The sequence below is a fragment of the Amphiura filiformis genome, chromosome 5 (assembly GCF_039555335.1).
Source record: "Amphiura filiformis chromosome 5, Afil_fr2py, whole genome shotgun sequence".
Taxonomy (NCBI): domain Eukaryota; kingdom Metazoa; phylum Echinodermata; class Ophiuroidea; order Amphilepidida; family Amphiuridae; genus Amphiura; species Amphiura filiformis.
The window spans coordinates 3,919,850-3,938,072 of record NC_092632.1 but is presented as its reverse complement, the minus strand read 5'-3'; the positions used below and the strand labels follow the sequence as shown (position 1 = coordinate 3,938,072).

General features: G+C 36.0%; 1 protein-coding gene across 1 annotated transcript in view; it reads right to left on the bottom strand.

Annotated features, from left to right (window-relative positions):
• Positions 1 to 17,784, bottom strand: part of LOC140152501 (stonin-1-like) — a 52,712-nt gene extending 34,928 nt beyond the window's left edge. The window contains 3 exon segments of the mRNA XM_072174833.1: positions 14,011 to 14,172; positions 15,509 to 15,727; positions 15,730 to 17,784. Of these exon segments, the coding sequence (XP_072030934.1) occupies positions 14,011 to 14,172; positions 15,509 to 15,727; positions 15,730 to 17,752 (2,404 nt within the window). The 5' untranslated portion in view covers positions 17,753 to 17,784.
• Positions 17,785 to 18,223: the final 439 nt, after the last annotated feature.

Here is an 18,223-nt window from a genome sequence, read left to right as displayed (position 1 = left end):
CGTGGAAAATTGCGCATGTAAAACTAATTGCGCAGAGCATACGCATTAGGGTGGGCCAAAAAACACTTTTTTTTCTCGGATCGACTTGGAACTCTCGGAGAATTTTACTTAGGTATATACTACTATTGTGCTAAAATATCAGTAAGATCGGAGCATGTTTCGCCCAGGCAGTAGATTTTCACAAAATCCCTGCTTATTTGCCATTTCCTACTGTATAACTCTATATAGAGAAATCAGTAGAAACAACCTGGGAAAAGTAGGCATTGAGATGACATCATAGCCAATATTAAACAATTTGGGTAGTTTGTTTAGACCCTCCAGAACATCACCAAATAGCAAACAGTCTCCAATTGGTTACCATTATTTTTTGCTAGAGACCTGTATTTAGTCACATATTGATGATATTTGAGTTGCTAAATTAAGGGGTAGGGGTAGCATTATGGAGCATTTCCCCAGTTCTACTGAGTCAAATTTCACAATCTTGATCTTGTTGGGTAGATATGAACTGCAAAAGAACAAACAATACATGAGATATGAATTTAGAGCAGCTCTGACATGACCAGGGGTTAAAGGGTCATGTGACGCCTGATTTGTAGTAATTTTCAAGGCTGTGTGACCTTTTGACCTCTGGTCAAAACATGGATAACCGAAAATCATATAGCATTTATTTTTGGCAATGCTGCAGTTCATATCTGTGCAACAATACTGCATTTGGGAAATTTGACTGAGTAGAACTGGGGAAATTCTCCATAATACTACCCCTACCCCTTAATATAGCAACTCAAATATCATTAATATTTGACTTACATGCGTGTCTTTAGCAAAAATAATGGTAACCAATTGGAGACGGCTTGCTATTTGGTGATGTTCTAGAGGGTCCAAACAAACTACCCAAAGTGTTTAATATTGGTTAGGATGGCATCTGAATGACTACTTTTCCCAGATTGTTTCTACTGATTTCTCTATATAGGGTTATACAGTAAGAAATAGCAAAAAAGTAGGGATTTTGTGAAAATCTACTGCCTGGGCGAAACATGCTTCGATATTACTGATATTTGAGCACAATACTACTATGTACCCCAGTAAAATTCTCCGAGAGTTCCAAGTCGATCCGAGAAAAAAAGTGTTTTTTGGCCCACCCTAATACGCATGCATACAAGGAAGGTTTGTTGGCAAACTTGCAGCGCAACCGCATAAAAGCATTGACATCACTACCGAACTTGAGGCGATTGTGCCAAAATGGTGCCACCTGACTCCCTTGCTCAACTGCAGGTCTTACGGAACTCCCAGAGAGGTTTGAACTGATGATGTAGATAGCTGAAAATATGACTGTTAATCAATGATGTGCTCCCTCTCCCTTACTTGGTAAAGTATAATTACCAGACACTGAAGTTACTTTTCTCTACTATGGTTTTTCGTGATCGCATTTGACTGTCATCAGTGGGCTTGTGATCGGATTCACTACTTTGCTTTGTATGTAATTGGTTTGAAAATTATGGCATTTGTCATTTATACTATGTATTTTTGAAGTTGTGAAATAAATGTTTCTTGAATTGAATTGAAAAAAAAAAAAGTTTTTGTTCTATTAAACATTTCCATGAGAGTTTATTCACTCATTTAATCTCTTTTTGTATTGGATAGAACATTATCATATACTTTTTTTCAGCACTCCCTGTATCCGATAAAGCCATTGACCAGCCAATTCCAGCCCAGCAATCCAACTAATTTAACACTATGCATATTTTGTTAAGCACTATATTTGGAATTTTCCTATTAAGACATCAGTCCTTTTCCACCTGAGGTAGCCTAGGCTTATTTACTATCCAAATCAACACCTACAGGCTTTCTCTAACCAGCTCTGCATTCTTTCTATCAACTCATCTATTGCGATATCAAACCAACAAGCATGCAAACCCTTCCTCCAATCGCAATCTCATCAAATTTCAACCGCAGGACATGCGTACACTTCCAATTTGTTTCATTTCAATTTGGATACAAAATCCATTGAGAATAGGATGGATAAACACTGGGGGATATTACACATAGAAATGAATATTTGTACAACACTTCATTATGTCAATTCCAGTGCTTACAGTACACTCATCCCACGGATCTTGGCTATTAGTACTCGATACACAAAAATGCATTTCATCATGCAAAAGCTTACCAAATCTATTTCAGGAAATTTTAACCTCAAGAACCACTGAACCAATACTACTCCCCATTCCAGAAAAATACAACACTAATTTTTTGGATTCACAAAAATATTTCTTGTTTTGCCAACTGAAACATAGCTAAATCTGAATCCTTTTGTTAATTCTAACTGCCAATAAAGTCCAATCTTTACTTGATATCAGCACTGATTGGGTCCCTGCTAAAACAAGGGGAATAGCATTAGAAACTTGTGCACATTTGTAATTAAATGTGATTTATATTACTTCCGGAATGAGAAGTATAGCTAATTTTATCAGAATTTGTTCATATGATGGGCTAAAACTTGAAGAAACCCTTCAGGTATTACTATTTCTACAAAACAGGATATCAAATTGACATTTCAAAATGACTATTAATAGCAAGTGAAATCAAATGAATACACAATAACCTTCACTTTCATGAGCAGCAAGAACAAATCACATCACAAAATATTCCAATATGTTATGTTAGGGATTTGGAGCATTTGGAGACAATTCCAAGTTAAGCATAGCACAACCTTTGAGCTGTTGCTTTTCAGTATACTATCCAAAGAAGGAGATTCACAAGTCCATGAGGGCCACAGACTCTGTCTAAGTTATGCAGAGACATAGCAATCCTGCCCACCACACACACCCCACACAGGTATAACCACCTCCCTGAGAACTCCATATTTGAAACAGGAATCCTTTTAAAAAACTGTGTTGCAGTGATGGGCATTATGAATGTATAACAATTACATCCTCAAAAGAAGCTATAGTCAAAGAGCATATGGTGGCAGTTGAAACACCACATATTCAAAGAACTTTAAAAAATCATTGGCAACTACCTTTAAATTGAAAAGAAAAAAAGTTAAAATTACTTCAATTTGTGGATTAACTAATGTGCTTATTCTAAGCAGTCCTAATGCACTTTCCTTGTTCTATGTTTAACATTCAATCTTCAAGTAATTTATTTACCTTTTTAGTCAAAGTTCAGAGAAATCAATGTTAAGCGGGGCTTTCAGGGGATAATTACATCAGAGATACTCAATACATCAAACTCTAGGAAAGAAGTCAATGTTGAAGATTTCCTTTTCTTGTGAAATTTCTATATTTACAGCTTTTTTTTTTAATTTAGATATCGATATCAAATGAAAAGGGTTGAGCAAAAGACAATGATCAATGCCACACTGGTTTAGGTCATACTAATTTCCTTACAATTTTATCACGGTATAGAAAAGGGCATTAGAAGTGACAGAAAATAAATTGACTTGTAAAATATAATAATTCACCACAATTGTCACCAAAATATCTGCACTTGTGACTTTTTGTTTATTTAATACATAATTAGTGCATCCAAAGGCTATGGCTATTTTTGTAACCAGAAAAGCTTAAAACACCCATAGCAGTTACACCAAACACTACTAAATCAGTGTGCTAATGTTGTACTTCCAAATGCAGATTAATGTGGACTTGCAAAGTATGCTTTGGGGATACAGCTATGTCAGTACATCATGCAACAAACAAGTGCACCTAAATTTAATAATAGCATTACCAGACACTCTGTGACTGCATTACCTTTGCAAATTCACCAAGTACTGCAGTACTGCTACACCCCATTTAGATGCAAGGCAGGCCTTGGAAGTAACACAGTAAGAATTTCAAATGAATGAACAGCGTGACAAACGCTTGCGTTCCCAAAACCCGACCACGACAACATACCCAGAACAATATGCCCACAAGGAGGTTACAGGATGCGCACGGGATGCAGCAGATGCATGTAATTACGCGCATCTTGAAAATTGCACATAACCAATGTGTGTAATGTGCAATTTATATTTCAGCTGCATTGTAGTTTTTGAGCTCAGATACTTAAACTACAGTTTTTCCTAATAATAGTACAAAATTATTTCAATCAGCTTACTATAAGTTTTGTTCACTGTTTGATTGTCATTAAAATGTATGTCATTACATGTAGTCCTCTCTCACACAGTGACAGACTGAGGAGAGCAAGATACTTGTTACAGGGTCAAGATATCTCAAGCACCTCATTCTACACCACATCTGCCCATCAAGACAACTTGCTGTAACAATTGAAGTATACGGAGCACACCATTAAAATAAGCCTTCAGCTGAAAAACATATTAAATTTAGACAAAGTATCATTGGTTTTAACCTAATATTTTTTGGGCTTTGGTTAGATTTGCCAAGATATAAATAATAAAGCAACAATAATATTAAACTATACATTTATGGCAAGGTTTTGAGAGAGCACTTTAAGGTGGCTGTGTACTCTCAGACATGCATGTAGTAAAAGTGCAATAACTTTGTAATTATTCGCATAAAACATATAAAAGTATACATTTTTATGAAAGCAATACATCAATAAAGCTTAATAAAAAAAAAAAATTGGTGTAAAAACAACAATTTTGAAGAAAATCACAAAAAGTGAGTTTTTGGCAATATTTGTTAGGTACATCATAACAAAAAACACTCTTTCCAAAATATTTTATTTTGTTTTTAGCTCAATCTTGAGGCTCCATTCCAAAAACGGTTTTTTATTTTTTGATATTGGCCTTATTTTTTGAGATATTGACCATATAAGGCATCAAAATGAACTTTTTAAAATTCTAAAACGCCTATTTGCACAAAATGATGCCCAAAATCGGAAAAAGACCAAAATATAAAAAATGAGAAAACCGTTTCTTGAGTCGATCATGCTTTTACGATGATCATATTTGCTTACCTATAGATGCTGTATTTATTGAGTTATCGTGTACCTAAATCGTCATTTTACCGAGAAAATGAACATTGAAATAATGGCCGTTGAAGTTTAAAGTGGTCACATTTTGCACTTTCATCGAATCTCACAGGAGAATGCGACAGTTTTCGTTTTTGTAACTTATATTACGTGAACATCGGGTAAATCCACAGCCCCTTGAGAAGTTTGAGCGAAATCCATTCATAACTTGACATTTAAATCGGGGAAAGAACTTGAAAAAACCCACATTTTATCAGCTAAAACGGAGCCATTTGACCACTAGGTTTTTGTGAAATCAGTGCTTCCGTGGTGTTTCCATAAGATGCTCCGCGCATGCAGATAATGCGTCGCGTATTTGTGCGTTAACAAATTGCGCGATACGCAACGCGATGAGTTGTTGCGCGAATGTACCTTGCTGGTACAACAAAGATTTTCTTTCCTTTTCAATTTCAAACACGAGTGGAATAGTGAAATAAAATCCTTAAAATATTGCAGTTGGAGTTTACAAATCTGGATTTTCATTCCTTGTATTTATAAAAAACATAACAAGGTACAAACATATCATAAAAACTCAATTTTGAGAAAGAAACAATGGCTAGAGTACACAGCCGCGTTAATAGACAATACAATCCATGCAACATGTATAAATGATTTTTCTCGCAATAAAGAATACTAGTCTTAATCAAGTTGATGCTCACTGCAGCTTGTTATAAAGTAATCTGTCTTGGAAATAAATTATAAATATTCATTTCACTGTTATTTTGATTCCTTAAAACAAATAAATTATTTACTACCACAGGAAGCCTACTGGTAAAGTGTTAAAAAAATCCATAGAGATTTTATTTTGTGCCGACTGTTAAATTTAAAATGTAAACCAACTATGCCAATCAGATTACAAACAAAAGCGGGCTGCGGATACACTGATGTTCCACCGGCAGTGATCAATGAAGCTTCCTTTTCTCTGAATAATGGATGAAACACAGAATGCCAAAACATCTTACAAACTATAACCATGATGAAAGTACACCAGATGCTGGGATCACGGAATGGTCAATTTATAATGGATGAAACACAGAATGCCAGAACATCTTACAAACTATAACCATGATGAAAGTACACTAGATGCTGGGATTAGGGAATGGTCAATTTATAATGGATGAAACACAGAATGCCAGAACATCTTACAAACTACAACCATGATGAAAGTACACTAGATGCTGGGATTAGGGAATGGTCAATTTATAATGGATGAAACACAGAATGCCAGAACATCTTACAAACTACAACCATGATGAAAGTACACCAGATGCTGGGATTAGGGAATGGTCAATTTATAATGGATGAAACACAGAATGCCAGAACATCTTACAAACTATAACCATGATGAAAGTACACTAGATGCTGGGATTAGGGAATGGTCAATTTATAATGGATGAAACACAGAATGCCAGAACATCTTACAAACTATAACCATGATGAAAGTACACTAGATGCTGGGATTAGGGAATGGTCAATTTATAATGGATGAAACACAGAATGCCAGAACATCTTACAAACTATAACCATGATGAAAGTACACCAGATGCTGGGATTAGGGAATGGTCAATTTATAATGGATGAAACACAGAATGCCAGAACATCTTACAAACTATAACCATGATGAAAGTACACCAGATGCTGGGATTAGGGAATGGTCAATTTATAATGGATGAAATACAGAATGCCAGAACATCTTACAAACTATAACCATGATGAAAGTACACCAGATGCTGGGATCAGGGAATGGTCAATTTATAATGGATGAAACACAGAATGCCAGAACATCTTACAAACTATAACCATGATGAAAGTACACTAGATGCTGGGATTAGGGAATGGTCAATTTATAATGGATGAAACACAGAATGCCAGAACATCTTACAAACTATAACCATGATGAAAGTACACCAGATGCTGGGATTAGGGAATGGTCAATTTATAATGGATGAAACACAGAATGCCAGAACATCTTACAAACTATAACCATGATGAAAGTACACTAGATGCTGGGATTAGGGAATGGTCAATTTATAATGGATGAAACACAGAATGCCAGAACATCTTACAAACTATAACCATGATGAAAGTACACCAGATGCTGGGATTAGGGAATGGTCAATTTATAATGGATGAAATACAGAATGCCAGAACATCTTACAAACTATACTATAACTATGATGAAAGTACACCAGATGCTGGGATTAGGGAATGGTCAATTTATAATGGATGAAATACAGAATGCCAGAACATCTTACAAACTATACTATAACTATGATGAAAGTACACCAGATGCTGGGATTAGGGAATGGTCAATTTATAATGGATGAAATACAGAATGCCAGAACATCTTACAAACTATACCAAAACCATGATGACAAAATTATATACCAGATGCTGGGATTAGGGAATGGTCAATTTATAATTCATGCAATACAGAATGCCAGAACATCTTACAAACTATACCAAAACCATGATGACAATATAGAGTAACTCCACCAGCCATCTACACTGTGCATGTACTTTGTTAAGCTTCGTAGTGACAACTAAAAAACTTCATATTGTGACAGACTTCTGAAAATATTTGCTGCGACTTTGGTTGTGCGCCATAGCGCAACTGACTAGTGGCACCCGTGTACCGCATCGCTGTAGCATGCCGTTGTGACAAGATTATGCTCTGAAGTTCTAAAAACAACAAGCTTGGTCAAAAGGTCAATTTGGACACAACTGCACAGTCTCAGTGCAACCAGTAAGTGGTTGCAAAAGTCTGTCACTTTTTTCCATATAGTTTTCTCAGTAATCAACCCTGTGGGTTGACGAATGAGGGCAGCAGTGTATGACAATAATACCAGAAGCTGGGATTAGGGAATGGTCAATTTATAATGGATGCAATACAGAAGGCATGAAATTTTAATCTAACTAAAATAGGTGTGAAGCATATACACAACACATGAATGCAGACACTGTTGCCTATATTTTATGGTTAATCTAATTAATGACTAATCAAGAGATATCAAAGTGGGCTGATTATATTTAGTCAAATATATCAATGATTCAAAGTCTAAAAAAAGATTACCAATATAGAACTCAGTGAGCTGTGAATTATATTTATATTGTTAAACTCATTTATAAATCTTTTTTTCCTGTCAGTGTCATTTGACAAAAACATCTGAAAACATATATGCCGTAGATAAATCCCCAGTAATTTGGAAAAATGACCTTTTAGTCTAAAATATAATCATGAAGGTGATCAAACTTTCTGTAAGTTCAGTATGTACAAAGAACACAGAGTCTTATGTAAGGTAATAATGTGAAATAAAAGTTCACTTACAGAAGCATTGTTTTTTGCTGAAGCCTCAATATTCCAAACAAAATAAATGCAATTTACTTTATATAACATATATCCTGGCCTGACAAGTGGTTCTTCTAGCTAACAGGCTCAGCACACACACCACATAATTGGGTCTGGACTTCAAATCCATATCTAGCATCTTTTGACAAGATCTTATTTCTTGAATTTTAGGCCCTATCCCTTGATATTATATTTGGAATATAAACACGATCTCAAAAAATAAAAAGTTACATTTGTAAAACAGAAGAGAGATATTGTAAGTAATTCTCAGATGAATAAGTATGAATAAGATTTTACAGACATGCACAGACACACAGACAGGATTTGGAAGGATGGGTACAGGACTTTCAAAATGTGGACTTCTTTGGAAACAAAATGTGCATTTTAACACCCCTCCTCAAAATGGTCTTCTTTGGTCCTTTTGCACTTTCTCACACAAAAGTAGATCTCATGTGAATTTTTCTTCCAAATTAGGACCTTTTTGAGTTCATGTTAACATAATTATGTTCACAAACAAGTGGACTTTTTGGTGGATTTTGGGGTCCTTCCCCATACTTCCCCTGGGTTGCAGTGAAACTCAGAATGTACCACAAATCAAGCTTTTCTCCTACTCCAATTCTATTTTAGGGCTCAAAAGCTTTGAAAATTTTAGACTTTTTGCCCACATGCACTGAAATTATCTTTGCTTCCCCAAGCATCTTCCCCAAGGAATGCAAACCTGGCACAACACCTAATGAAATTAGTTGAGTGACAAGAGTATGTACACACATTTTCTTGAATGTCATCAAAAGGTTTACGAAATTAAAAATGCAAAGACCGGGCGCACTGAATTCTAGAGAACATGAAATACTGACGAAGAAACTTAACTCCAAATTCCCAGACTTCAAATTAACAGGGATAAAATTGTTGAGTGCTAGAAGAATGTTAATGCACCTGTACTAATGAGAATGGATGAGATGAAGGCACCTTTACACTGCTCTCATCACATTACTCTAACATACTATCACCACGACACTCTGCTTATCATGCACACCGCTCTTACTACATACAGATTTTTACCTGCCATGGAGATGAATGATTGCTCAATTGTATCACTTTCCCAAAATTTCACAACGATTTAAAGTGGGGAAAAGCACTTAGGGCTGGTGTAGTTAAGTGCACGATTTTGGTACTAGTATGCCCATGCAGGCACGGTTTTGATTTGTAAAGAACTTGATTGGATAGTCATATTATTCACGCAAAGGTGTTTGTCATCGTCTTTTTAACATATATAGCGTTTTAAAGGGCTGCATGGCGACTCACATGTTTGCATTTCAAAGTGGATGTAGAGACTGATTTAAGTGGATATTATTATAATGTTAACAGAAACCATAAGGTTAAGGTCAACATGGTATTAATTCCCGGGCATCATTACCAACAGCTTTCGCATTACTCATATAGCTAATGGGATACAAATGACAAATATTTATTTTACAAAACGTGTGCCTGATATAGCAGTTTATTTATGAACCGTTATCAAAAATATATCATGTATCATTTTGAAATAAAATGGTTCATTTAAATGATCTGAATATAAATGCATAAAACTTCTCCTAAAGTCAAATGATGCAGATGCAACAAGGAAATGATCAGATAATTAGCTATTAATTTTTAATATAACGCCATACAAAATTTTACCTTCGCATTGCAGTTTTTTATGACACAATTTCTTTCATTATTTAAAATGTCTTCCAATATGTAAGTGAAAGAAAACACCTGGTTTGCATCTGCTCCTTTGTAATATAACTATCTAGCAACTGCAAATTTGACATTGCAATTAAATATATACAAAGATAAAATGGATAAAATTTGTATATTTTCAACTCATGCACCAGAATACAATCATTTGTGTTGAGTTATATCTGTATAATTTAAGGTCTTAATTTAAACCCCTCAGACCATAAAGGTCTAAAATGAGAAGCAAGAATACTATAGTATAGTATCACATTTCCCTACTGTAAAGTAATAGCCTTGATCTAAGAGGCATTTCTTTCTCAGGCTATGCATCAAATCGAAACCCACCCCTATGCGGCAAAACTTCCTCCTCGCTTCGATTCTTCATTATCAACTCTGTATGTGTAAGTGTGGCCATCATGCCACTATTAATTGTTAACAAGAGACTAGCGTTGAATAATCTACAGGAGCGGGAAAGTTGTGCGGTGTATCTGGTTTCCGACCCCAGGGACGACAAGATACTTGGACATCACAAGGGTAATGGATGGAGGATACGGATGAAATATGCACAACACAATCATTGCTGACTGAAATGCTTTCACTAGGGGACAGCAGTAGGATTGCCATGACATGCCTTTCCTGCACAATTGGGCAATTTTCAACAGGCTTCCCATGCCCCAGAAAAGTCAATAATTTGTGCTCCTAATTTGCCAGTTTCAAGGCACTGCCGTTTTCAATGGTATCTTCCCCTTTCACTTTTCATGGGTGTTTGAGCATCAGAAGTATGGAATTGCCTTTGTCAAGTCTTTATGGCAACTTCATCAATTGATTTTTTGGGGGGGAGGGGTATGTGGTTACCATACAACGATATGCTGCAAACATGGGACTTATTTTCAGCCATTTGGTATATGGATGACCTCTTTTTTTCTAGGCCAATTTTTGTATATGGATGGGTAATTTTTTCAAAATGTCCCCAAATTTTAAAGAAAAATAGCCCAATTTTGCCCAAAATTTGCATTACATTTGGCCGAAAAGTTTGACTTTTGGTATAGTGATGGGTCTAAATTTCTTAAAAATTTATGTATATGGATGGGTCCACTTTAAAATTCAAATTCTCAGTGGCATACCACTACCCAAACTGACATTGAGTATCCTGCCCCCCCCCCCTCCACTAGGATCAATCAATAAGAATAATTCAATCATGTGACCATGTACCCAATTGGTTGTCATTGCTAAGATTATGATTTTTGGTGCCACCACTATTGAGGCAGTTCTCACCACACATTTGGAAAATGGTATTTTAAAAGACAAGATATGGGAATAGTATGAATGGTTTGCATCTTATCACCGTCTTTGATAATCATATAGCGAGTATCTGTTGTTGTTTTAATGAGAAAGCTAATTACTTAACAATGACCAGTAATTGAAATACCATTGCCAACCTTATTAATCCATTCATGAAAGTTCATCCTTGTTGGTATATTGACTAAATAAAGTTTAAAACTTTTGATCCAAACACTTGGATCAAAAGTTTTAAAATAATTCATTATAATCTTATGTAATTAGTAATTGATTGGAAGGGCTAAGTTGTCCTATTATTTGGTACATGTAAATAACATTTTAAACAAAATTACTTTTGAAGTAAAATGTAGGTATTCACTTCCAGGGTGGGGTTCATTAGTAGTTAAATATTAATATCATGTGCCACAATTTGCAACCAAAAAGGTTTGCATTTTCAGGCTATCATGTATACTAATGTGTTGCAGAATTTCTGGAAACTGGTTTAGGAAGGTAGTGTTTTTCTCAAACAATCTGGAAAATATGTCAATTTTTCATTATTTTGAAGCAAAATTTTCCATTAATTTCATATTTATATCTTGAGTCACTTTTCAGAATCCAAGTCAAACAACCTCACTCTAACCAAAATTCAAAACCCCTTTGAGCTGATAATAAAAAGTGTTGGCAGGTTCATTTGACTTGTTAAAAATCACAACAAAATTTAAAGGGAAAAGTGAATAAGGGAATACTACCTGAAATATATAGAACAGCGTTTTGAGCCCATGAAGGAGTACTTTACACTCTTTCACTATGCTAATAATGATTGCTTAGCTGTAAACCTCCAGATGAAAGCAAGAGTTACCTGATAACATTAGACAAATTGCATACATGAATTGAATCACTTGACAGTTAAAGGAGGCCAGGCAGATCTGTTTCCAAATTTTGAGTTTATATTGCTCCTGTAATTCGGGTAAAAATTATCTGTACACTTAAAATAAAAGCAATATCTCAATGACACTAAACCTAAATTACCAAATAAAGTAATCAATGGATGGATAATTTTGTTTTGCGTATTTTGATACCTCATTCGGCATGATGTGACTTTATTTCCCAAGTTATACCTGTTTGAATGGAAAAGATAGCATTTCAAAAGTGACCAGCTATTGTAATGGGTTCATTATACCATGACAGATCAACGCTCACTCGCTGTGCTCATAATTAGCATGTTTTGAGAAAAAAGTCTATGTCCATTTTTGTCACTTTTGAAATGCTCACTTTTTTTATTCAAATGGTATAATTTTGTTCCGAATGAGGCATCAAAATATGCAGAGCAAAATTCTCCATCTAGTGACTACTCTATTTGGTCATTTTAAGATTAGTGTCTTAAGATATTGCTTTTGTTTCAAGTGTTCAAACACTTTTTGTACACAGTATATATATAACAATAACCCATTGAAAATGAAGCGTACATTCTTCACACCATCTAAACAAAACATATTTGAAATAACTTTCACAGGGGCTATAAGATAAATGTGAGCTTTCACCTGAATCCCAAATCTGAATTTTGATGGGGCATGGTGTGGAATGAGGCTGTCGATCTGGTCACACACCTTTAAGAAAAACCTAATTCAGTAAGCATGGTAAGATGACACAGCGTGATGTTGTCCAATCAGTCATTTGCCCAGCAAAATTACTTTGCTCACTTTATGAGCTATATTATGTTCAAAACCCATCAAAATTTATCACACGATTCCTACGATGAGAGGATTTTTATGTTGCTAAGAACCATAAAATACTACAGAAAATTTAACACTTTTCATGGCTGTATCTCAAAAACCAATTTTAGTATCAATTGACTCATATTGTTTGATTTGGGCACTACATGCTGTCACACGTAGAGTAACCAATTACATTAACCCCCCAGATAATTCCAACTTCTTTACGTATCTGCTGAAATTTCAGGCCACAGAGGGCATTTTACATTCCCATACCCACTGCATGTCAATCGATGCAATTTGCTAACTTGCCTAATTACTTTAACGCACATGTGGGTCAGTACTGAATGTCGTCAAACAAAAATAGATGGACGTAAAAGCCGTCTGGGCATTGGGTATGCATGTTTAATGCCGTTTTTGATCAAGCCGGGAACCTAGTACAATATTATACTAGGATGTCTTTCTCCAATCATCTGCTATTAGTGGAGGGAGGGCACCCACATATCTGTGATCATTTTCTTCCATGGTAACGCCTAAAACTAGTTTGGGTATGCATGTTTTAACACAGTTTTTGGTCAAGCTTTTACAATATTGTACAAGGATGTCTTTCCTTCAACCATCTGCTATTGATGGTGCCACTCACATATTGCAGTTTATATAATGTGTAATCATTTTTCCCATGGTACCCCTTAAAATGAGTGTTCAGTCTACTACTAAAAATACCCCTAAGCAAGAAGATTTTGTATGCAATTTTACCAATTTACAAAAAATAAGAATAAATTCTAAATAAGTTTACTAAGAATTCTCACCTTCTTCTTGAAAATTCTTCTTAAAAATCATTTCTTTTTAATGCAAGTTACTTGCCAGTCACAAACCAATATGTTTCAAAGTATCACATGTCACTCCCTTTACCAAACCTTAATTCCCCTTGTTTATAGTGGGTAACAATAGATAATTGTGATGGAAATCTTATGATGTCTATACCTGCTTTGATATTGTCTGCCTTCTTGGTGACTGACTTGACAGATGAGAAACCTTTGATTCTCTTCTCTTTACGGAAGTATCGGATCCAAGCTTCAGGGATTGGTACACGCACCATGATGTCCTCACAGGCGTAATGATGAATGTTCTGCTTGCTGGTTCGTGCTATCAAATACAAAATTATATTAACATATATTAATTAATATAGTTGACCATAATTATATACCTGTGAGGGGTAGGTGGGTAACATTTTATACTGCTGCTCTACCTATTGTTGTGCAAAATTCAATAACCTCCCTCCCTTGCACATGCCAAATCTTAACGATCTTCACCAACCATAAATGGTCCAGATGCTATTGCAAGCTTAGATAGTACATACTTGCATATTTTAACATAATAGTTCTAAGCTATTTATTGTACAATATTAAAAGGTACTCCTAAAATTATATGCCAAAATTGCTAACTGACAAAATGGCTTGAGCCCTGTTCCTTTTCAGCTTGCCCTCACCTCAATTTAATGCTACCCCCCTCAGTAGTTATATTACAGCACCCCTTCTTATACCGGGTGTGACTCACAAAATTCAAAATGCACTCACACCTTTCCACATTTTTTCGCTGGAATCAGAAGTGACGCTAATAATCTATGAGACATCAGTTCAACACCTGCCCTCCAGTAACCTCTCATCAAATACATTTCCCTTCATAGAATTCTGACATTTCAATACTTGCAAAATATCAATTATTAATCTAACAGTTTTCAAATACTTCAGCAAGAAATTCAAATTTATTTTTTTTCTACTGCACTTGATACCAATAGTTAGTAATACAAAATATAAATTTGCAGTCATTGCTTGTATGAATACTAATTTCATTTCAAAAATGTTTTTTAAACTTCTGAAAATTAGCCTAATGTTACCCGATTCATCAAACAATTTATACAAATTAAGGATTCAGCTACAAATATCTATTACATGCCTGATATCTACCTGTATTCATGTGCCTCCCTGCTTTGTCTGAATACCTGTTATAATCACCTTAAAATATTCAAGAAACAAACACAATTGCAATTCCTCAAGGAACAGCTACAAAAATAAACGCACATGAGAACATCCAATCTCATTTCCTTTAATGTACTACAGGTTGGCTTACTTTTGCGACAGTTTATATTCATGACTTAGGGTGCTGTTTTTGTTTGCAAAATAACAATATTGCTTGCAATGTTCTTATTTCATAATAGGCTTCCGTTCAAAAAGATAAAAGTTGTACAGTTTCTTTTGCTAAATAGTATGATTTTTCTTATTCACGAAAAGAACTTTCACATGAATATTTGTTATTTTTTTAGTACTTGCGAACACCATCATATTGTAAATTCATGTTCAAAATTCATGTCTGGCATGCAAGCAAGCCCTCCAGTGATTTCATACCCATCAATACTAATAGGATTTGGTACTTTCCGAGCTAATAACCGACAACAAAATGTCATTTTTAAGGTTAGTCTTACCTTCTATGTACAAGTCTGCTCTCATATCGATGTGGTTATTCTCCCCAGATACCTTCACTTTCACATACATAGGAAGCTCCTTACTCTTAGGTCTCGTCTTAAACTGCAGAAGCTTAAACCGACATCCGTCAAGTGGCGAAAACTCAATAAATCTTGACTCTGTGAAGACGTTCTTGTTAGCACACTTGTGGAGTACTAAGTGTTCTAATTTGATCCACTGTCTGTTTTGTTGGGGACAATGTCGCGACGTGAGACAACATCTGCTCCCTTCGTTTGTGAATCATTTAATCCTATGGCACATGCAGGCATTCCAGAAAGAAAAGCTAGTACACTAACATCAACTGTGACAGACTGCTTAGTAACTTCTCCCTTATAATCAATATAAGCTCTGAAATCATCACAAACTGTGATGGTCATCATGTCTTGTTCATAATGACGACCTCGATCACGGAATGCTGTCAGTTTCATTAAAGCTTCATTTACGCTATAAATAAAGCTCTTGAATACATCGTATGAAGTACTGCCTAGTTTAATGAGTGGTTCCATATTGAGGATCTTTTCCTGAGTCTCTAAGGTACTATATCTCTTCTTCTCCTTGTAAGACACATAGAAGATCTTTATTGTGTGAATCTTGCCCCGTGTGTCATAGGCTTGTAACCTACAATCACCAAACTCATTATTAGATTGCAGAGGTAGTTCTCTAAGCGGTTCTTTACTGAGTTCTGTCATCAAATATTTGAATGCGTTGCCATCAATAAGACGGATATGTACTGGTTTCCAATATCGTGAACTGGTCAGCTTCTTTTTGTCAGGACATCTTAGCATAAGTGACCATCCTTCTGTTGGGTTTGCTTGCTCTCTTGGGTATTCATCAATAAAACTGGCACTTGGTTCCTCCTCTGATGACTGAGATGCCACCTGTGACCGTCCTTGTCCTGATGATCTCAAACCTGAGCCTGTCAGGTTATCAATTTGATGTTGGAATGGTCCTACTTGAGTGGAGGTATTTGAAGCTGCACTTGTTAGATTATTTAGCACTTTGGGTGTTTCTGGCTTATCATGAGATGGCGTCTGTGGTACTGAATGAGGTGGAGAACTGCTGAAGGAATGTGGTGTACTTGCAAGCTTGAGTTGCTTTGGGTCATTTTCTTCCAATATATTTACAAACTTTGGTTCTTTCATTGTCTCATAAAACATGTCTGAATCCTCTTGTGGATGGGCGTTAGCAGTCACCATCATTTGCTTGAATGGATTCCCAGGACTACTCAACTGGGAATTTTTCCTTTGCTCTTCAAAAGTCTCCCACGTGGAACTGGCTGACACAATTCCTGAATCTCCATTGGTACTGTGGTTGTTGAGTTTGAATGGATTAAGCGGTGAAGCTGTCGCTGATCTTGGGGTGAGGTTGATTTCACTTATAGGGGAATTCTTAGCAACTGCTGCTTGTTTGAGGATCTCCTCCTTGAATGGATTACCAGGGCCCATGACAGGTGACTCAGAGTCAACACTATCTAATGAAGGACTACTTGGAGAGTCAATAGGAGTTGTTTGAATGTGTTGCTGTTCTTGGATTTGTTGTAGCTGTCTACCAACAGCAGCAAGTTTTTGCTTCTGTATCTGATGCTGTATTAATAGTTGTTGCTGCTGTTGTTGAAGGAGTTGTTGCTGCAAATTGCTTGCATTTTTTGCTAGTACATTTGGAGATTGGTCAGGCAATATAACATGTTGTTGGACCTTTGTTGTATTTGCATCTGATTGTTGCTGGAAGAGTGATGAATCTTGGAATAAATTGTTTTCTTTGCTATGTTGTTTCTGTAAAGGCAATGGAGGTGAAGCTTGGTCAGAAGGAGTTTTGGATTGTACACTACCAACAGGTGGTAGAAGTTCTTCCGGTTGGGAATGCAGATGAGATGCCATTGCTGAAGATGATGCTCTACGTCTATTGCTATCATCACCAAAGACATCATTGTCAAAAGGTCCTCCAGCACTTTGACTTCTGGTATGTCCAGGTTTTTTTGACCCAACAAAGTATATGTTAGCTTTAGTTGGAGATGTTGGTGTGGTCTCATCAAATTTCACCCAGCCTTCTGGAATTGATGCAGGCATGTTCTTTGGTGATTCTAATGGCATGTATTCATGAGATATATTGTCATGTGATCCACTGAAGCTTCCTCCGTGGGAGGATAACGCGGATGCAGATGCTGTGATGTCAGATCGGTGGTCCCCTATGTCATCTGGTAGCATCTCACTGCTGTATAAAGAGGAATGTATGGAGCCACCTGTAGAATGGGAACAAACAACAAAAAAGAGAAACAGGATTATAGCAGATACCAAATCAAATCTTGTTTACATTGACACAGAAAGGCATAAAAGACGAGCGATGGGAGCTCCGCTCCGGCGGCATTTTAATCAAACACAGAGTTCAGTCTGAGGATATATAGCTCACTTAAAATTCCACCCCATTTGAAGGCCCAATCTTTAGTCTAGTTGACTGTGAAAGATAATATCATAGCAAACACTCTATGCTAGACTGAGCCTCATGAATATGGATGTGAATGTGAGTTTTATAGCAGTACCAGATAAATGCTAGCCAGGAATTGAGAATAATATAAAAGCTATATTCCTCCAAATCCAATAAAGGACTAGTTTCAAGTTTCACCCAACTATTGTGATCTGTTATTTTATAAAGAGCCTAACACAAAGGTATATGCCATG